At 40.0% G+C, this 22,598-nt stretch overlaps 2 protein-coding genes across 4 annotated transcripts in view; one reads left to right on the top strand and one right to left on the bottom strand.

The window, feature by feature from the left end:
- The window catches only part of RALGAPA1 (Ral GTPase activating protein catalytic subunit alpha 1), a 200,159-nt gene extending 191,262 nt beyond the window's left edge, over positions 1-8,897 (top strand). For 2 of the 3 annotated variants that reach the window (XM_065906823.1, XM_065906825.1), the window contains exon 40: positions 7,544-8,897. In XM_065906823.1, coding sequence (XP_065762895.1) covers positions 7,544-7,692 — 149 coding nt within the window. In that variant the 3' untranslated portion in view covers positions 7,693-8,897. The remainder of the gene's footprint in view (positions 1-7,543) is intronic. The other variant, XM_065906824.1, reaches the window with a different exon arrangement.
- Positions 8,898-10,959: 2,062 nt separating this feature from the next.
- INSM2 (INSM transcriptional repressor 2) lies at positions 10,960-12,591 on the bottom strand. Its single transcript, XM_065905955.1, has one exon. The coding sequence runs from the start codon at positions 12,589-12,591 to the stop codon at positions 10,960-10,962; it is 1,632 nt and encodes a 543-aa protein (XP_065762027.1).
- Between the last annotated feature and the right edge of the window lie 10,007 nt (positions 12,592-22,598).

Below are 22,598 nucleotides of genomic sequence, written 5' to 3'. Positions count from 1 at the left end.
CTAATTGACTTGAAAAAAATAACTAATTCTCAATTGAAGTTTAGTCTTTGAAATTAAAGTTTCATTCCTGTCACCATTTAATTGGCCATTATAAAAATAATTTTACAAAGAAACTTGGAGCCCTTTCAATTAATAATATAAAATACCTAACAAAGAGAAAATTATATTAGACTGGGTTCAATCTTTTGAAAGATTTAAAAAGTCTTAAGGTTTGCTTCGGTGGATTGACACTATCTGAAATTACTCAGCTTGGCATTAAGAAAGATGGTAAAAGAAAGATACTAAAATTAATGAACAACAAAGTACAAACTAGTTAAGTATACCTGGATATTTCATTTTTAATAGAATATCTGATAAAATATCAGACTACATTATTGAAATAGACATGAACACTTTTGTGTATCATAGTTGAACCATAAGTTTCACAAGTGAAAATATTGATAAGACCATGTTCAGACCAGCTTCTCCCCTTAAATGTATACAGGCTGTCGGGTTTTATGTTGTAGTTGTTTACTAGCTGGAGTCCTTCATATTCCTGTTCTTAATGTTTTTCTTATATTTTATGTATTATCCTGCACATTTGACCAGATACGTAATATGGGAAGTAAGTAGTATTCTCACTTTCTGAGACTTGAGGTAAAGGATGATGATACAGCAGCCAACTCAAGGCTCTTTGGTTAATTTGGGGGTGAGGGGGTTGTGGTTGGTCTTAGTCGCAGCTTGCAGGATCTAGTTCCCCAACCAGGGATTGAATGAACCCTGGCCCCCACCTTAGAAGAAACCCAGAGGTCCCAGCCACTGGACCACCAGCAAAGTCCCTGGTTAATTTTTTTTCTAATTGTCTTTGCTTTTAGGAACCATTAGAAACATGACCTTGAATTTTTTTAAAAGGTCTTTTTACCTGTAAATAACTTTTCCAGTATTACTGAACACATTTTTATGCTTTTTCACAGACTTGAATAGTTATGAAAGATAAAACTTTTATCAGAGTAGTTTTAAGGTGGTCTTTTAATGTGGCCCATTTTTAAAGTCTTTATTGAATTTGTTATAATATTGTTTCTGTTTTGTGTTAGATTTTTGGGGCGCAAGGCATGTGGGGTCTTAGCTCCCCGACCAGGGGTGGAGCCCACACACCTACACTGGAAAGCGAAATCTTCGCCCCTGGACCCCCAGAGAGACCCCAGAGTGGTTTTCAACTCAACACAATAATATAAAAAAGGAAATATTTACCCGTTTACAGTAGCAAAAACATAATGACATCTGAAGAATGATTCTTTGCCCCAATCAGCTCAGATTTTGATTTTCCTGTCACAAACCAACTCATACATGCAGAACTCCCTTTAAAGTTATAAGTTAAAGTATAGAGAGAAGACATAAAGTAGGCCACATAATAGCCATATGGACCTGACCTATGGTTTGTAAAAATTGCATAGTAGTGTGAAGATTTTTAGGTTCATTATTACTTTTTAATATAATGAAAAAATTGATTTGCCACACTAAGGAAATGGCATTCAGAACTGCAATTGAGAAGCAGTTCAGATAGCCTATGCATACCACATCTATATAAACTAATACTAATCAATACAACAAATTGAAATTATGTTTTAAAGGAATACAAGAATGATAATCATATAAAGGATATAATTCTGTTCCTTCTTGCCAAACCTGTAATATAATTCTATTCAGTAGAATAGTGGAAAAATACTACTATAAATGTACTTAACTTGGCTCAAGCTTATTTAATACCTACTTCCTGTATAACAGTAATTTATCAGTTGTGATGACACTGAAATCCAAGGAGGATTTTTCTAGGTAATTTTTAGTATTATTTAAATAGACATGAAAAACATTTTTGGTGTATCATAGTTGATCCATAAATTTCATAACTATATTTTCTCAAAATGGACTCTGTCTGTGGCAGTAGACTGATACTTAAGGGAAATTATTTTTATCCCTAAGGTCATTGAGGGAGATATCGTGATGTCACACATTGTTGATCTTCCATAACCACATTAAAACATTATTAGATTTTTCATGTCCTTTATTTAAAAAAAAAAATTACAGGAAAAAAAAATCCCTTTATCTTTGTCAGGCATGTGTGTGGAAAATATCAAAAGTTTTACAGTGACCTTCTTTTTTAACATCTTAATATTCATGAACACCTCTCCTCTAGCTCTAAACTTTGAAATTACTCCTCTTCCTGGTCAGATTATATTGGCAGTTCAAAATCCTGATATTTTCCCCCAATATCATATTATCTTCTCAAAGTAACTCTTGTCTTTTCTCCCCCACCCTAAGTCTTTTCCAGTGTTACGTTTTTTTACTATCATCAGCCATAAGTATTTTTTAATACATTCTGTTAGTAGCACATCTAGAGTTACCTCTATTATTTCAGTTGAACTAGTATTAGATACCTCCCTTTGGATTTGTTTCTCTACAGATTGTTAGAAATTTTAGTATTTTTAAAAGTAAAGGGTTGATTGGTATTTGACTCCCTCTCACTTGCACATATATACATACATATATACATATACACACACACATATACATGTACAGTTGACCCTTGAACAACATGGGTTTGAACTGCACAGGTCCACTTACGCATGCATTTTTTTTCAGTAGCAAATATTACAGTACTGCACAATATTAGATTGGTTGAATCCATGAATGCAGAACCACAGATAACAGAGGAATAAGAACTACCTACCTATAGGGAGAACTGCATATATAGAGGGCTGACTATAAGTTACAGGCACATTACATAGAGAGTTGACACCCCTAATCCCCACATTCAAAGGTCAACTATATATACACATAAATATATGTATATCTACATATTACATACCACTTTGTATAATTACCTTTAGAAAACATATAGGTTCCTAAGTAAATATTCTAAAAATAAGTAGTAAGATTCAAATAATCCAAATAGTGATTAAGAAGACCTACAGTAGATTCTAATCTTTCTTCATTCCAACCTCAGTTTTGCTATTAATTCATAAAATCTATATTGCCACATGTAGATGAGACAGTATTACAATTGTCAGGCCCATCTCTTTGAATCTTTCAATGGACTGAATCATCAAAATGTAGCCATTAAAAGTTTTCTCCTTTTCCCAGACTTTGAAATGATCTAGAAGAAAAGATTTTAGCTTTTCAGAAGATAGTTATTTTATATATATGCTAAGTAGTATTTGTGAGTGCCAATTAAAAAATCAACTGCCTTTGACATATAAGCTATACGTTTGTTTACTGTTTTTAAAAACAAATTCCTAATGATATTTATTTATCAGTAGGTTAGCCTCAAATTAAAAGCAGCCAAATATATTCTAAATATTTTGAACTTAGAAATTTGGCTTGTATGTTGACCAAGAAGCAGATAATATTAATCTTAAATAAAGTTCATTAACCTTTAATAACAATAATTACTAGGTTCAGTTTTCACATAGACCAGTCATTCAGATATAAAATTCGTGTAATGAAAATAGCAATAATTGAACAATCACTGTGCATCCTCTCATTGAATCTCCTATGAGATGAAAACCAAGAAAGTTTACCCAGTCACCTGGTAGTCAGAGTCTGACTTCAGAGTGCACGGTCTTAACTACTATAATTATTCATTTAGTCTAAATATTTTCAGTCCCTTCTTGATATTGAGGGAGGAGAGAAATTGCCCAGTAACCTGTCATGTTTGCAAATCAGAGTTTGTTAAAAATTTTTATTTTGAAGGCTCTACTTTTCCATCCATTGAAAAATCTTCATTATTTTTTATATAGTTTTAAGGTTGCCATGGGCGAACTATGGGCTTTGGAAGTCAGACTGATCTGGATTTAAATCCTAGTTCTGCTGTTTATTATCTCCATGAACTCAAATGAATTCATTTATCCTAAACTGGCGTGCTGCGATTCATGGGGTCGCAAACAGTCGGACACGACCGAGTGACTGAAACCCATTTTTCCCATTTGTAAGGAGATAAAATATGACAAGTTTAGACTGATATGTTCTCAGTCTGCAATAATGGTAGTTCTTGAATATCTTAATAAGAAACCTCATGTTTGCCTGTATTTCTGTGTTGTTTTATTTTAAATTATGTGTTAACTTGATGACATTCAGTGGTGCGTCCACACTAATCTTAACCACATATCTACTCCTTTAACAGTATTAAAGCAGTAAGATTATTTGGGTAATCTGTTCTTTAACAAAGGTTATATTTTGTAGGAATATTAAAAGTGGATAAATTCTCTATTTTCCCCCAAACTAAATGGTTATGTTCTCCACATTTTACCAATTAGCATTTTGTTATTGGTCATTTTCTTCAAAAACTATTTCTAGTTTCTATCCCGTCTTTTCTAATCTTCATCTGTTTTGATTTAAAGTCTGTTAAGTTTTGCTCTTACTGTAGTTTTATTGTATACCTGCTATATGTCAGGGTCTTTGCATTTGTAGGCATTCATTCCCACAACTTTGAAATACAGCTAGTATTGTCTCCATTTTACAAATAAGAAAGCTGTCTCAGGTTAGTTTGCCCAGTATCCAGCAAACTAAACTTGTCATTTAATTTAGGTCTGTCTAACCCATGCCTGTGCTGTTTCTAACATGACGCTACCTCTTAGTTCAATATTATTTAGAATTGCTTTCAAAGTCACAATATTTTTAAAGGCATCATTTAGTAGATCCAGTAACTTTAGCAGTTTTAAATGGGTCATGCCTGTCAGCAAGTAGTATAATCAAAGCCACAACAAATAACGATCCATTAAGTGCCCTTTTATAATCTATAGATCCCCAAAGTCATATTCTTCATGTTGCTTGTAATAAAGTTCATTGTAATCAGTGTACAAAATATGAATCAATATATTGTACCATCAAGATACAGACACCAGTCTGTGTGAGTATTGTAAAAACATTAGTAATAGATACATTTTGTAAAGCATAGGAGCATATACTTTTTAAACTTGATACTTGAGAATATGTTATTGATAGAGATAAGTCAGTATTCTTTATGACTCAGGTGACATAAGTCAATACTTAAAGTAGGATGTGAAATGAAGTGCAAGTATCACATTATTCTTTAAATCTAAAACTGAGATCTATCCACCATTGATTATTTATGGAATTTGGGTATGCTGAGTATCCGGCACAAACATCATTTGCTAAAACATGAGGAGGTCCTAATAGCTCTATACCACACACACACTAAAAAGTCCGATTTGACTCAGTTGACTGAAAGGGGTTTCACCTTGAAGGCAGTAAGGGGGATGTAGAGGAATTGCTGTTTTTGAAAAAAAAAAAAGTTCTTTGAATTTGGCATACTCTAAGTAGCGTTCTTTTCTGTGATGATGGAAATGTTCTGTGTCTGCACTGTCCATTAGGGTTGCCACTAACCACTTGTGACTGCTAAACAATTTAAAAGATGCTCCTTTGCATCAAGAAGCCAAATTTTAAATTTTCATTTAATTAACTGTAATGTGACTGTGGCTACCATGTTGGACGGTACAGCCCGAGAGAATCTGTGATGGAGTGATTAGGATAACCTGCCACCAGTACACTGAACACCTGAAAAGGCAGATGTTTATAGAATTTCTCATAGACCTTTTTTTTCTTTTCTTTTTTCCCATTTGAACTTGTTTTGTTAGTGGGTAAGTATAACATTTGAATGTACAAGCATTTGTCCATTGTGAAACTTCATCGCCCTAACACATTGCATGCCCAATTGTATTTCATAATAAAAACCTGATTACTGTCTTCTCGGTTCCTTTGTTAACACCTGTAAAATTCTGCACTATGTCGCTCATATCTGTTATCTGTCTTCTCTTTTGTTTTCTCACTTCTGCTCGCTACTCCATTTCTTCATTCACAACAAAGAAAGAAATGCAGTGATAGTTCTCTTCCTCCCAAAACCTCCACTAGAAAACATTGGCCATCTCAAGGTAAACAGACATGGGAAGGCCTCTCATGACTGGCCGGAAATAAGTATGCATTACCCGAAAAGCATGAGCTACTGCTCTTCACCTTCCTTCTGCCATCCGTCTGCAGGGCTCCCCTAAAAAGGGCCGTGGATTCGTATTCTCTAAGATTTCCAGTATGGGTCCAGTATGAACCAGTTCAGATCTTTGGGAAGAGTAAAGGCGAACAGAAGTACATGTCCTTCTTGTATTTTGAAGGCCAACCTCATTTCAGTTAGAAAAGAAAGAATGTTGGAGAAGTTACTTTGAAAAAGAGGGCAATTTACCTGAATTAGGATTAGTGATAAAATATTTTTTCCTTGACTATTAATATACTTGTTTTTCCTTGACAATATATACTTGTTCTTGAGTATACTATTTGACCTTGAAAACACTTCAAAGTGTTCTACAGAGATACATTCTTAATTTTCTAAGACATCTTAGTAGGATCTGTACCCCTTATTGAACGGTTTTGTTTCCTTATAAATATCCATAACTTAAACTTAGGCACAAGTGTTTCACTATACGGAAGTCGTGGTATCAGTATTCCCAAGCTCAGAGTGTCAGTGAGGAGCTCCAGTGGCTAACAGACGTGCCAGAAGTTTCCTACAGAGTAAGGAGCTGGGTCAGTTGAAACCTACAGCTTGTGTCATGTACCTTTGTTTGTGACACACATAATTTTTATGTACATAAAGGAAACCTGGATTAAAGTGCCTAAAAATATACAGAATTTTTAAAATTTTGTTATTTGCAGATTTTTTTGTTTATTCAGGGGTTTTAATTTTTAATGAAATATTTGCATGCCTATAGTATGCAAAGTTCTGTAGTACTGCTATAAATTAGAGAATCATAATTCATAGAAATAACATGCAAAGGTGAAGAACTGCTTTGTACATATGAAGAATTTTCCAGTTTTGCTTCTTTTAAATATTTAAATCTACTGACTCTATTGGTAACTACAGAAGTTTAAGAAAACAAGAGCATTACTTGTCTCTTCTAAATTGAGACGTTTTGAGAGAGCGGCTTTTTCTTTTGAACTGACTTTCAGATGAGAGATCTTGTCCTCACCCTCCTCTCCCCCCCCGGAATTTATCTTGTTCCTTCTTAAAACATATTTAAATTTAACTTCCTAGCATGTTTAATTGTCTCATACTACCAAGTTCCTTCTGGGAGCGTTTGGTGCTGTTTTATTTTCCAGTTTGAGCAGTGAAGGCCCTTTTGTTGATTATATTCTGTACCCGAGAGATAGGAATTGGTCCTTCTCACCTGCTTCTCCAGCCCTCACATGCATGCTGATGGTGCTTTGGATCCCTGTCCTTTCTGTCCCAAAGATCTTGCTTCCCATTGCTTCTTCTGGGGAGCTCTCTGGTTGGTTCTGGTTCTGGAAATAATAATTGGTGTTTTCTGGCTACTATGATGACATGAGCCCACCAGATCACTGGGTTTTAAATAAAATACTAGTAGACTGTTGTAACAAGCAAATCTGGGGCTTGCTCTTTCCTCTCAAAAGACCTCACTAAGGTCTTTGGATCTCTAGCAGAGAAGTTACTCTTGTAGGAGAGCCAGAGGATTCGCACTAACGCGCTTGCTGTTTCCCACAGGCTCCTACCCAGAGATCCTACCCAGTGAAACTCCCACAGCGGCGCAGGTAGATGGGGCCGACCTGGCCTCTCCAATGTCTCCTCGAACGAGCAAAAGCCGCATGTCCATGAAGCTGCGTCGCTCCTCTGGCTCCGCCAATAAGTCCTAAGGAGACAGCAGCCTGGCAGCGGCCAACAGTAGCCACCCTAGCATGAACATGGCTTAACCCTTCCAGGCTTTGTGTTTGCCGTAATATGCATGTTCCTTCCTGAACATTTATTTTAGAAAACACTGGATTTCAATAATTTGTAACTTAGTATTTTAGATTTGGGTTGTTTATTCCATTGGTTTTTTCCCCCACACTCCAAGCTGCCATATGAGGGAGGAAGGGGTGAAGCTTTATTCTACACCCTTTACCTTCCCTCAATAATTATGTCTAAGTAGTTTTACTTTCAATTTCATAATTAACTTTGAGCCAAAATATAATTGGACAGATAGCCTCATGATTTTATCATGCCCCATTACAACTTTATGGCTCAGTAAATATATAATTTTTTAATAAATGTACATCTTTAAACATTTGTAAAGTTGTGCCAGAAGTTGCAGATTTGTTAATACACTTGATGTGTATGGATTATTTATGTTATCAAAATAAACCACTTAAAATAAATGGTCTTTTAGCATCTCAAGTTCCAGCTGAAATAATTTTAGCATTACCTTTTTCTTCCCCAAAGCAGTGTCTCATTTCTTGGCTGTGCAGCAGGTGATGCCATGACATATCTAATAACCAGAAAAATCACTGTGCTGAACTCTGATTCATGTTTAGCTTCCAAATATTTTTCTAATGTTTTGCTTTTTAAATGGTATCACTGTTAAATGCCACTTCTGTTTTGAGATTATGGCCCCTTATTATTGGCTGCTGGACCCTGGTATATCTATGTTCTTTCTTAAGTACCAAAAAGGGAAGAATGAGGTGGGGTGGGTAGGAAAAAAAAAAAGAAAACTTTTCTAAATGTGTGGCTTAAATTATGTGTATTATTTTAAAAGAAAAGGGAACATGACCCAGGAGTCTAAATTAATCTAATATTGTTAATATTGAATATGCAGGTGCAGGTTGGTATACATTCCACCCTCCAGAAATATTTTCCTACAGTAGATAAGCTGCTCACATTTTGCTCACATTTTTTTTTTTTTTTTTGAACGAGCATCTCCTAAAGAAATGTAGCATGACATTGGTACTAACTGCATGTGTAAATACATCATATCGGCAAACTATAAAATATAAATTATGTATCATCATTCATGTAGTATCTACAAATTTGTAACAGTGGAAAAAAGATGGTATTTAATAATACAATAAAAATATTCTTATCATTTTGTGTTCATGAGTGGTCTTTTATATTTTTTCAGACTTAATAATAAGCAGGGCCATAAAGCATAAAACTAGGTTTATCTTAGCTAATCATGAAAAATGAATTTTAATTCTCTTCTTTGGATACACCCCAATTTATTTCTCAGAGATCCTAACCACAGTTACTAAAAATAGAGTTTTCACTTTCATAGCCTCTTACCAGAAACTTCCTCCAATGCACTTGGTTAAAGCATCTGTTTATCTCACCCTCATGCTTCTTTACTTAAATTTTACTTTTTTTGGTAATATATATTCAGGAACAAAACTTTTTACAGTTTGTAAAGGAAGCTTTCAGAGTTCCTATGCACTTAAAATTTTTATTTCTTTATAAATAAAAACAAATTCCTATGAAACTATGTAGAAAACAAACTAAAATTCCCGTTAAAGCTTATATAAAGGATAAACATGAATAGAGAGCGCCCTGGGAACAAGATTAAACAATATAGACCGTTTCCCACAACCAAAGTGAAGAACTGCAAAAAAGATAAAATAACCTACTTACAAATTTCTATAGTGCTTTTCCTTTAAAAAAGAAATGAACAAGTTAATGGTTTGATAATATGTAACAAATTGAAAATACTAACGTAAAAATACTGAAGTTAATTAGCATAGTTAACATTTTACTCATCTTCAAATTATTCACTAACTTTGAAAAAGAAGAAAATATTTAAAATATTTTCTGTTCACATTTTTGGGTGGTAAAGTATCTTTAATATTTGAAGAATAGTACATATCCCTTGCTTTTTGGAGTTCAGTCTATGCAGCCATACTTCCAAGGAAAATCTCCCATTTATGCACCATTATAATCATTTACAAAATATAATTTCTCTTTGTATTCCGACTAAGTGGGTCACCAAGATTACTGGCTTTGGGGAGATGAGAAGTGTGGCATTTAGAAACAGGCTGTGTTCAATGGGATTCTTTAGACAAACACAGAACACAACAAAGCACCAGCTATGTACATTTATTTGGTGATAAGCATCTTACAAATATGGGCTACCTGTCCAGCAGTACTCAGCCAGTGTTCCAAACTCTGGCTATTAGGGTACAGGTACAGAACGCATGCTAAATATGGTTTACAAAAAGAAATTCAAAGCCAGGTTGCTGCTGAAATATTGAATGAATTGCTATTCATTTTCATAGTGGGTTTTAAGTATTAACATCTTCCTTAAGCTGAACATATTGTCATATATAATACACATTATAAGATTTACAACAGAAGCATTCAAACAAGTTGGATGAAACCCTACTAAAACTTAAACTTTAAGAAATGAGTTCTCTTATTTCCCAAAAGCTTATATTAAAGGATCCCGAATACTGCACACAAAAGGGCTAGAGGTGAGAATCTGGGAGGGGTCTCAACTCCTTTCAGTAACAGGTGTTATTCCCCACCTTCAGACACGAGCTTCAGAGTGGACTAAGCATTGAGTAAAGGAAAGTGTACAAGGAGATCTCCACATCACCCAAAAGTTCGCAAACATCTTACATTTCCTGCCCACAGACACTGGTCTTGTATTTCCCACCCACCCAATGTAAGTTTGGCACCAATCACGTAACTTTTAATTCACAGAATATACAGTGCAAGACATCTGACCCTATTGAGACAGAAACTACAGAGGCGCTTGCAATGGCTAGAGAAAAAAAAAAAAAAGGACCTCCACTTTTGGTAGCTAGAATCCTTTGTAGAGACATGCACGCACTCACTGCGACTTTCCATAGGAATTACAAGTCATATAGGATTCGTTGGGGTCTCCAGAGTTTGGTGGGGGCGGGGAGAATCCTATCTTGTGAGGAAGATTTAAAGCTGACAATTCTTGACCGGGAACGCTTATACCATATACATACCTGCTCTAGAGAGAGATTTTACATTTCTCTGTCTGCTCCTCGGGCGGAACAGACACTATTGAGAGTTTCAGGTGAGAAAATAAGGAAAGAGGGTAAACTCGCAAGTTGAAGGAAACCCCACAGAAATCCCCAGGATCGTTTCCTCCGCGGCCCACCTTACAGCTTCCCTCGTCTCAGCCCTCAGCAGCCCGGCCGCAGCGGCATCTGCAGCAGCAGTACCTGCCGACTTTCTGAGGGGTGGCACTTACTGATGTGTCGGGTCAGCCCCGGGGAGCTAAAAAAAGTGGACGGGCAGTGCTTGCACGAGAAAATCTGCTGAGCACTCCCGTCGGATGCCCCGCCTGGGTTCGGTGCATCCGGAGGCGCCCCGGCCAGAGCGGGCAGGAGCAGCTCGTCGCGGACCGCATGCCACAGCCGGTGTTTGTCCCTGATGTCTGCCGACGGGAAGTGCGCCCCGCACAGCGGGCAAGCGAAGGCCAGGGGGCCGCCGCGTTCCGAGCCAAAGCCGGCCCCGAGCGCGCGGGCCGAGCCCGCCTCGTGAGTGCCCAGGTGCTTGCGCAGATAGGCTTGGCGACGGAACTTTTTGTGGCAATATGGGCACACGAAGATCTCGGGTCCCCCGACACCACTAGCACTGCTGGGTTCAGGCACCCGGCGCCCCAACAGCCCCGCCGTATAAGGGAGCGGAGGCTCGGGGTGGGACAGCACCTGGAGGCCGGGCTGCGGGGCGCTGTCCTGGTGCTGTTCCTCCCCGGAGCTGTCCCTGGCCTGCGGGTGCTGATCTGCAGTTCGCTCCGCCCGGCTGTTCTCCTTCCCCTCGGCCAGGAAACAAGCGACAGTCCTGGAATCCGGGGAGGACGACGACGGGGGCAGTTTCCCGTCGGCCGAGGAGATCGTGGCTGCATTGGCCGCTGCGGGACGTGGTTTGTGCCAGCGACGATGAGAGGCGAGGTTCGCAGGGCAGCTGAAGACCTTGTCGCACTCGGGGCAGCGGTACTCGACGCGCACGATGCGGGAGCAGCGGTGCTGAGCCAGGGCGAAGGGGTCTGCGTACTGCTCCTTGCATAGCTGGCAGATGAACTCCCCCAGCGGCGTGCGGCTGCCCCCAGGGCCCCGGGACGGCGCCCCGGGCTCCTCCTCCTTGATCTTCAGGCCCAGAACAGGGGACGTGGTGACTTCATCGGCGAAGCTCAACTTCCTCATGGCCTTTGGCTTCTTGACTCCGGCGGCCGCGGGCCCAGATGCGCAGCCCGAAGGAGCCTTGGCGCGGCGCTCGCCGCCGGTGGCCCGCTTAAGGGGCGCGGGGTCCGAATGGAGCGCGGGCTCCGGCAACGGTGCCCGGAGCGGGAGCAGGAACTGCTCCCCCGAGGTCGGTGCAGCTGCTGGTGCCACCGAGCAGGAGAAAGAGGCCACGGCGGCAGCGCCCCCGGGGAAGGACTCAGCAGAGACGGGTGAGCTGAGGCAGCGCTCCAGGAACGCCCGGCGCAGTTCCACGCCCGCCGGCTTCGTGGGGCTGGGGCTGGGCCCCGGACCCTCCCTACCATCCGCCCGCCATCCCACACCTTCCCGCCCGCCCGCCGCTGGGCTCACCCTAGCCGCCCGACAGGATGACCCTGACAGTTCACGGGCCGCCTCCTCCTTCAGAGTTGGGGGTGCCTCCCGCTCCACACCGGGCTGAGGGGCACTGGAAGCCTCCTCGGGGAAGGGCGGCGCCCCAGGTGGTTCCAGAAGCGGGAAGACCCGCTCGGCTAGGCGCACTCGGTAAGAGCCGCCCGTCCGTTTAGTTCTCTTTACCAGAAAGCCCCTAGGCATGATGGAGTCGGAGCGCTCAGGGGCAAAGAGTGACAGGGGCGCCGCGGGGTCTGCGAGAGGGCGAGCCCGCAGCTGCCAGAGCTTCGCCGTGGCCGTCATGCGTCCGCCGCTTTTATAGCTGCGACGCGGGCCGGGGGGCCGCCGGGTCGCCTTCGGGCTGGACCAGCCAATCAGGAGTGGGAACGGGCGCGGGGGCGGGGCTTTCACGCGACTGGGCTCGCGCGGGTCCGCCAGGCGGGAGGCGGCGCGGGCCCGGCTTAACTGCGCCTCCTCCCTGCCGCCCACCGGGTGAAGACGCTAGAAGGTAAAGTGCGGAGTGTGAGGAAGCTCGGCGCTCCCTGCCTCAGCGGCCTCCAGGGGCCGTCTGGGGTGCCGGGCGGAGAGGCCACCTCACAGCGCCCTCCTTGCGGGCGGGACTCCGCTGCCCCCGCGTGGGGGAGGCTGATGGAAAGTCACCCCTCCCCCCCACTTTGCGGGAGCAGAGCTGAGAAGAAGGGCGCCGGGCCGCAGGTGCCGGGGAGGCGACGGGGTGGGTGTCAGCCGGCGAACGGGTTAACGTCCTCTGCTGGTATCGAGCTGATGAGAAGCTGCAACAGAGCGGCAGGGCGGCTGACTCCACCGCCCTGTGCCTACACTTGACGGTGGGAGCACGTCTGCCATCCAGTATCGATCGAGGCTGCGCGCGTCTGTGATACTATGAGAATTCATCTGGGAAGAAGGGCTCTCAGTGCGGGAGAGCGTGCGTGCTGGCAAGCCTCTGGAGCTCAGGACGCCAGCAGGTTTCTGGGCCCCGGTCCTCGGGGCTTATGAATGCCTCCTCCCCATGGGAATAGGAGCGGGGAGGGGAACACAGGATCTAATTTTCGACTGTCCTCAGATAAAGTGCTTTCTCTGTTCGCACCTTCCACTTGTACTACCCAGAGACATGATAGTGCCTAACTGAACTGTTTAGCATGGAGTAGATTGAAAAATACTGGTGGAATCAGGATTTCTTCTGCTCCCCTTGTGTAAGAGATACTTGGCCAAAGATGTGCTATGGACCTTTAAAAACTCAATACATTTTCATCCAGCATTGTTTTCAGCACTAGAAGAGATCTGAAAGTTTGTGATACTAGTTGAACCATGAAAAATAATTAGAATATCTATGGCAGATACATAGTAAAGTGCCCCAAATCCATGGTATAGACAAGTACAATCAGAGAATAGGAAGGGAAAAGAACTGTGTGTTCAAGCCTCCTCCCTAAGTAAAATTGGAGAAACAGACTGAGCCGATATGTTTTCAGAGTAGACTGTGGCATAACAGATCCAGTCATCAGACACACATTTTGTCTTCCTTCTAGTGCATGAAGCATTTTTGCATAGCATTATTTGAGGAAAGATTTGGAAGTAATTATATATTTGTTAATCAGCGGCTATATTTTGTGCATTCTACTTAAGTAATCTCCAATCTTTCCACAAACACAAAACAGAAGTAGCTATTATTCTCCTTTTATGATGAGGGGGCTGAGCCACAAGAGAAGTTGTCACTGGCTGAAGTCACCCAGAGCCCACAATCAAACCAAGTTCTCGCTAATTCCAAAGCTCAGACTTTCCACTAGACCAGTGTCTTCAAACTATTTTTTTTCTGATCACATCCCACATTAAGAAATGTTTTACAGAACACACAGGTAACTGAAACAAAAGTTTTACAAAATAACATTTACCCTTAACTAGGTGCAATGCATTTTTGTATTTTCTATTCACTTCTATTTTATTTTTTAAAAATGCTAGTCATAGCAAACGAATGTATTTGATAACTCACTAATGGATTAGGTCCCAAGTTTGAAAAAAAAAATCATTATGATGTCTCCCATTAAATAGCATGAAACCATACAAAATTAAATAAAATAAATAAACCTGATACTTTATGATCAAAATTAATATTCTGAATCACTACTTAAACTATTTGAGTCCTTTAGCTGTGTAGGTAAGCTTTGTTTTTCGAATTGCTTCTGACATGCCACTTTATGTATGATTTCTAACTCAACGTCTCAATTTTTGTCCTCTTATTTCTCCTTATGACCCAAATACTGTATGGTTTGGAAAATTGAATATAAGAATTTTAATACTTTAAGACAGGCCCGTTTTTTGGGGGGGTGGCTTTTCATTGGGTGCATAGTACTCTGTCAGAATTGCTGTCAGCCATATGACCCAGCACTTGTGCTTCCAGGTATATACACAGAAGAATTGAAAACAGAGACTGAACAACACGCCGGCACAGTGATGTCCATCAAGATGTAGCGTTATCCACAACAGCCCAAAGGTGAAAACAACCCAGTGTCCACCAACAAACACACCAACAAAATGTAGTATATACAACTGACGGGGTGTTATTCAGCCATAAAATGAACTGAAGTTCTGACACATACTACAACATGGGGACTCTCAAAAACATTATACTAAGTGAAATAAGCCAGAGACAAAAAGACAAATATTCCAAGATTTCACTTACACGAAATGTCTATAATGCTTATTGAAAAGAATGCTTATCCTTATTTTACTTAAGTGAAATATCTAGACAAATTCATAGAACTAGAAAGAAGACTATTATTGGTTGTCAGGGGCTGCAGGAATGGGAACTTATAGCTTAAGAGGGTTATATAATTTCCTTCTGGAGTGATGGAAAAAGTTTTACTAATTAATAGTGGTGAGAGATGGACAACGCTGTGAATGCAATTAATGCCTAAACTGCACATGTTTAAATTTAAACAATTTTAAATTGTTTAAATGGACACTTTTGTTATATATATTCTATTTTACCACAATACAAATTTTCACACACACACCAAATAAAAAAGAGTGGAAGGCAAAACCATGGCATATGAGCCTGTGGAAAGAATGTAAAGGACTAGGTCATGTAATCTGGACTTAATTACACAGGACAGGCAGAGAGAGTCACTTAAAGTTTTACAGTGAGGGAGTGACATTTGCTTTTGAAACTGCATAAGGGATAATATCTTTGCCTAAAATTTCTGCCAGAGAGAGAAAAGGAAACACAGATAAAGCAGTCTCCTCTCCTCAGTCTTTCCCCTTTCCGAAAATGTGGATCTATCTTCTAGGGGGAAAAAAATATTATGGAAACTTGAAAAGTCAGAAGAGCAGTTATAAGGTGAGAATACTTAGTGAAGTGATTGGCACAGAGCTGATATTCAATAAATATTTTTTGAATGAATGTTGCTGATTGTTAAATGGCTAGTGAATGTGTCTATCCATCTATCCAAGCATCCTTCCATCCCTCCTAGCTTCCAGACATCCTGTCTTCTTCTATCTGTACAACTATTCAATCAGATCAAGTAACTGCTCTGTAATCTTTCTGTGATGGTTTAGAAACATGGTGTTCAAGGATTGTCTTTATTTTCAGATAAACAAATTCATGGAGAAGAGGGCCTGGCCTGTACTATTTCTATTCCTGACCACCATTTTACAGAAATCTACCCTGAAATTTCTGGTTGACCCAATGGATATCAGCATCACCCAGGTTACCAAAGGGTTTGCTCCTGACCCGTCCTCCTACCAGCTCTGCTTCATTCCTTCCAGGGAAGAGTTGACTGCCTGCCTGGGAGCTGCTCTGCTATTGCTGCAATTCCCCCTCCTCTGGGGGAAACAGCCACCTCCTTCTCACTCACCCCCTTCCCAGAATGCCTCTCTGTTCCTTCCTTTCCTCATCACCCCATTCTCTCAATATCCAGTAAACATCAGATCTCCATTAAAAGGAGAGTTTCCCTGCACAAGTGCATCTGCCATTCTCCCTACTCTGTAACACTTGTATTGGCTACCGCATAGGCTAAGGCTAATACTTAGCTAGTATTGAGTTAGCCTGTGTTACCATGATGAAACAGAGCAACTAATCATTAGTACCTAACAATTCTCAGGTGGCTCAGTGGTAAAGAATCCACCTGCCAATGCAGGAAACAAAGAGACACATATTCGTTCCCTGGGTTGGGAAGATCTCCTGGAGAAGGAAATGGCAACCCACACCAGTTTCTTGCCTGGAAGATTCCATGAACAGAGGAGTCTGGAGGGCTACAGTTCATGGGGTCGCAAAGAGTCAGACAAGACTGAGCGCACACACACAGACACACATAAAACACGCATAGTCACTTCTCTTCTTGTGTTCAAAATAAAAAAGCATTATTTTTTTTAAAAAGAAGAAAAATTGTTATCAGATATTTTCTACAGATCCAATAGTTCTAATAGGCCTCCCTCACTTCCCCTCAGGTGTAACTTGATAACAGCCTTTCTGGAAATCAGTATAGCAGTGAATATCAGAAGCTTTAAAACAAATAGGTATACCCTTTCATTCACCAACTCCTCCTTTAGTAAATTATCCAAAAGAAGGGAAAAGATACATGCACAAGCCATTTTCCACTGTGTTTTTGTAATTGTTTATAATTAGAAACTACCTGAAACTACCTTGAAATTGTGCTGCAGCTATACTAAAGATGATTATGTAGCCATAAGAATGCAATGATGCTGGAGTTTCCCTGGTGGCTCAGTGGTAAAGAATCTGCCTGCCAATGCAGGAGACCCGGGTTCAATCCCTGGCCCGGGAAGATCCCACGTGCCACGGAACAACTGAGTCCATGTGCCCCACTGAGCCTGTGCCCTAGAGCCCGTGCTCTGCGACAAGAGAAGCCACCGCAGTGAGAAGCCCGCACACCGCAGCTAAAGAGTAGCCCCCGCTCACCACAACTAGAGGAAAGCTTCTGCAGCAGGGAAGCCCTAGCACAGCCAAAAATAAATGAATAAAAATATTAAAAAATGCAATGACACTAACATATGTGTATGTCTTAATGTTAAGCCAAACAGCAGGCTACAAAGCTACATGGGCAATAAAAAGCTTAGTTATGAAAGTACAAAATGAATAAGAGAATAGAAAGAAATATGCCAGAAGGTTGTTGGACTTGCTTCTAAGTTAGTAGAGATTTCTTTTGTTATTTTTAAAAATTCTGTTAAATTTTTTGCAATAAGCATATAGCACTCTGATAATGAGGGGGAGAATTAATGTCTTAAGTCCTTTCTGGTATTAGACATGGTACCCCTCCTCCAGGACACTGTTGCAGATATGACAGTGGGACATCAAATGGGAATTGCACAGTTAAGTAACGTTCTCCAGAACTCGGGGCCCAGAAAAGAGATGAAAAGCTTCCATCATGCTATGGCCTTCCAGTTGAAGAACACTTTGGGGGAGAGATTAGGGGTTAAATAAAAGGTAGAAAGGGGGTTAAAGGGGGGAGAAAATAATTTAGATGGATACTCTCCACTTAGCTGTAAATCCAGATAATCCTTCAACATATGAATACTTCTTTTTCCATTTTCCCATTTAGAAATTATGATAAATAGGGTAGTCCTTAGCAAGATTGTGAAATCTTTGCTTTATCTGTAATACATCCTTTCTGTTGATAATCACACTTTTTTTTTTTTTTTACCACTCAAGACCTTTTGAATACACAATAGGACATTCATCTGCTCTGGTACAGTTTGATAAAAAGTCATACACACTGAATTCTCTCTCAAGCTATCTGCATTTCAGTTTTCCTATTTCTAATTATGGAATGAATTACTTTGACTTAAATTCAGGAATTTTGTGATAATAGCAATGGGGAAAGTTTTCTGTACAGAGAGAGACTTCTTGCCCTGAAATCAAAGTGTGTATAGACAAGCTCAGATAACTGACCTACTTTCTAGTCACTTGAATATCATATGATTACTCAGAAGGAGCTCTATCTCTTCTATTTCTCTGCGGCCTCGCCTCAACACAGACATGCCCCTGTGCAAGGTAAAGACCTGTGGCATCTACTATGGGCCTTTCCTCCCGCAAGAACTTAGTAAGTCAAATGGCCTCTCATTCATCTAAGGAAACGCACTGGATTTATTTTTCTAAACCCAGTCCTCATTTTGGTAAATGGCACCTCCATTCAATTAGCTGCCTAAACCAAATTTTAAAAACCTCTGACTGAAGCCAAACACTCCACATTCAATCTATGAGCAATTCTTATCAGCTCAAGCATTTCCTGAGTCTGAAGACTTTTCAGATTTCCCTTCCACTGTACTCTCTTGAATCTCTCTGCTTTCACCCCCGACCCTCTATAATGTGTTTCTCATTGGGCAGCAAGATGGATCCCATTAGAACATAAATCTGACCCCTTCACTCCTTTGCTCAAAATCTTGAAATGACTCCCTGCCATATTTGGAATAAAATTCAAAACTCTGTCTGGTCCCTGTTATTCTTAAACCACAACTCCCACCACACTCTTCCTCATTTTGTTCCATACATACTGATCTCCTTATTTTCCCAAGACATGACAAGTACACTTCCACCTCAAGGCCATTCATTCTACCAGAATGTTCTTTCTACAGATATGCTCACAACTTCTTCTCTCACTTCACTGGGGTCTTTACTCAAAGAATTCCACCTCAGAAAAACCTTCCCTGACCACCTGAACAGAAATGGCAGCCCCATACCCACTAGTACCCTTCATCATTCGCTACCCCTGTACCACTCACCTTGCTTTCTCTTGACAGAACTTACCACAATCTGTCACCACATTATATATGTATTTATTTGTTAATTGTCTGTTGTCCCCCCCAAAGCTATTCTTTGTTTTGTTCACAGTTGTATATCCTGTATCTAGAACAATGTCTGCCACAGTTGTAAATGAATTGATGACTAAAATAGTGAACCACTGGATTTTAAAAAAGCATCTCTGTGCCAAGTGGGATATATAGAACAGATAAACAACAAGGTCCTACTGTCTAGCACAGGCAACTATATTCAGTATCCTGAGACAAACCATAATGGAAAAGAATATGAAAAAGGAGATATATATATATGGGGGGTGTGGGTGTATGTGTGTGTATAACTGAGTCATTCTGCTATACCAGCAGTAATTAACACAACATTTTAATTCAACTATACTTCAATAAAAAATACATTTTAAAAAAGTGAAAAAGGCACAGAGTAGAAGAAAGTATCACATCATATTTGTGACAAAAGATTTTTATCCTAAATTTATAAGGACCTTCTACAAATTCAATAACAATAAGAGATAATCAAGTAGAAAAGAAACAAGAAGAAGTACTACACAGAAGACTATATCCAAATAAATGAAAATGTGCTCAAGCTCATTAATTATCAGGAAAATATAATATTAAGTCCACAGTGAAATGCTTTGATACCACCACCAAAATGACTAAAATTTAAATCTGTTAATATCACAGTGTTGGCATGCATATGGAGCAACTGGAACTCTCATACACTGCTAATGGATGCTAACTCAGTACAACTACTTTAAAAAAAGTTTGGCACTGTCCACAAAGGATAATAAACATACTCTTTGACTCAGGGAATAAAAGCATCTCTGTTTTTTATTACTGCAAACTATAAATCTAGAGCCAACCTTGAGCACAGAAAGGGGAGACAAAGTCATAGAGAGTCCCAGATTCTAGACATTTGGGAATCTTGGTACAGAAAAAAAATGAGAGGAATAGAAAGGTCTTCCTTGAATTTTTACATCCTTGAAGGATCTTTTCTCCCCACCTCAGTCGCTTGACCCATGATTTGGATCACTCCCACGCCCTTCCTCTGAAGTCCTTTCCTCCAGGGAAAATAAACACCAGCTCCTAAACCAGAGTTTTTGTCTTAAGCTCTTCAGTACCCAAGAAACCAGGAGAATGGGAGCAGAAAGAAGCTTGCTGGCTGCTTAGATGGAAAGACAAGACTTGCAAGATAAGATTGCCTGTGTGAAAAACAAGGAATTTCAGGCATAAGGCATGGAGGTTATTGACAAGTTTAATAAACTACACTATTCTGTCTCTCAGGAGCTTTGTGGGGAGACAGAATGGTGTAGCCGTCAGGGGCACAGGTTATAAAGTGAGATGGTCTTGAGTTCAGTTCCAGCTCCACTTCTAGCTGTTTCATCTCAAGCACCTTATTAAGCATTTTTGCAGCTTCAGTTTCCTCATCACAAAATAGAAATAGTAACAATTATTTCAAAGAATGCTTTGAACATTAGATATTTTAATGTATTTTAAAGGCTTAATGCAATGCATAGCACACAGTGAGCCCTAAATGAATGGAAAGTATTATTGTTATTATTACTGAGGTAAAGGAAACCTATTGACACTAATGGCAGCAATAAATTCTACAGAAATAGCAGACTCATTTATGTGACTGGCTGATATTTTATACCCAATTATGATGCCAGATAGCACTGATGGGGCATAGCATTTGGTATGCTCAAAATTAATTTTGTTTTACTGAAATAAGATTCACAAGACATACCAAGACAGAAGACAGTGTAGCTGACTGGATTAGGCCCATGATTTGGAGTCAGGCCTGAGTTTGAATTCTTAGTCTGCCATTTACCTGCTCTATGACTGGGACAGGTTCTTTAAACCCTCTGGCCCCAGACTGTTGTCACATGGGCACCACAGCACCATGTTCTCCACTTGTGGGCAAGAAGTCTGATGTCCCTTGTAGTGAGGAGATGCTGCCAAGTAGAGGGGCTGAGGCTGGAAAGATAAGTCAGGGCCGGATTGAAAAGAACACTGTATACCACACTAAACTGAGTGTTGGTGTTATTCAGAGAAAGCCACTGATTTTCCTTCTAAAGCACTGAAATGATACAATCAAACCTTTGTTTTGGAAATATAATTAATGACTGTGTTGCTGTAAGGCTCTGGGGTTGCAGTGAAGATGTAGAGAAGGTTAGGAGAGTGGAACGAAACTTGAGGTAGGGAGTTCATCCAAGAGGGTATTAAAGAAGTTGATATTCAAAAAGATACATGCACCCCAATGTTTACAACAGCACCGTCTACAATAGTCAGGACACGGAAGCAACCTAAATATCCATTGACAGAGAAATGGATAAAAAAGATGTGGCACATATATACAATGGACTGTTACTCAGACATAAAAAAGGATGAAATAATGTCATTTGCACTAACATAGATGGACCTAGAGATTGCCATACCAAGTGAGGTAAGTCAGACAGAGGAAGACAAATATGATATGATATGCCTATATGTGGGATCTAAAAAAAAATTATACTGATGAATTTATATACAAAACAGTAGACCCACAGCAAACAAATTTACGGTTACCAAAGGGGAAAGGGGAGGGGAGGAATAAATTAGGACTTAAGGATTAACACATACACACCACTATATATAAAATAGATAACCAACAAGAAGCTAGAGCACTGGGAACTATACTTAATGTTTTGTAACAACCTATTAGGGAAAAGAATCTGGGGGAAAAAAAAAAATATATATATATATATATATATATAAAACAATCACTTTGCTGTACACCAGAAACTAATACAACATTGTAAGTCAACTATATTTAAATGAAATAAATTTTAAAAATTAAATTAAAAATAAAAATTTAAAAAGTAGTTGACAGAAGATGATATGGCCTTAATTATTCAAATATTGAATGGATTTAAATGAATGATTGCTGAACTATACTAGTATAGTATCTCTATAAGTGCTTTTCTCCCCGTGTTAAGCAGTGAAATAGATGGTTGACACCTTCTTAAAAACTGGGAAGTAGAGAGAAAACTTGACTTTCACTTAGCCGTGAAAGACTGCCTGTTGAAACTGAGATTCACTTCAGAAACTGTAAGCAATAGGAAAAGAGTGAGCTTTGAACTAGAAAAAAAAAAAAAATGATTTTCAATGGCATCAGATGCCACGATGGAAGGCATTTTAATTTGTTGTGCAGCAAACACAACCGCTCTTCACTCTCAGCCGTCCTCATGTTCCCAACCACCAGCCCCAGCTCGGTCTTTAAGATACTTCTCTCATCAAATTCTTTTAGCTACTTCTTCAGCTCAGTATATAACTCTGCTGTACTATCAACACTAAAACCTTTGTGAAGGCTGCACAAAGACTTCATCTTCCTAATTTTATAGAGATCCTTCTATATGGAAACCTACTGCCTTACTTCCAGACTCAAAAAG

Source organism: Muntiacus reevesi, chromosome 15 (genome assembly GCF_963930625.1).
Source record: "Muntiacus reevesi chromosome 15, mMunRee1.1, whole genome shotgun sequence".
Lineage (NCBI taxonomy): Eukaryota > Metazoa > Chordata > Mammalia > Artiodactyla > Cervidae > Muntiacus > Muntiacus reevesi.
Note: the sequence above shows the minus strand (reverse complement) of the source record. Positions and strands in the feature narration are given on the sequence as shown.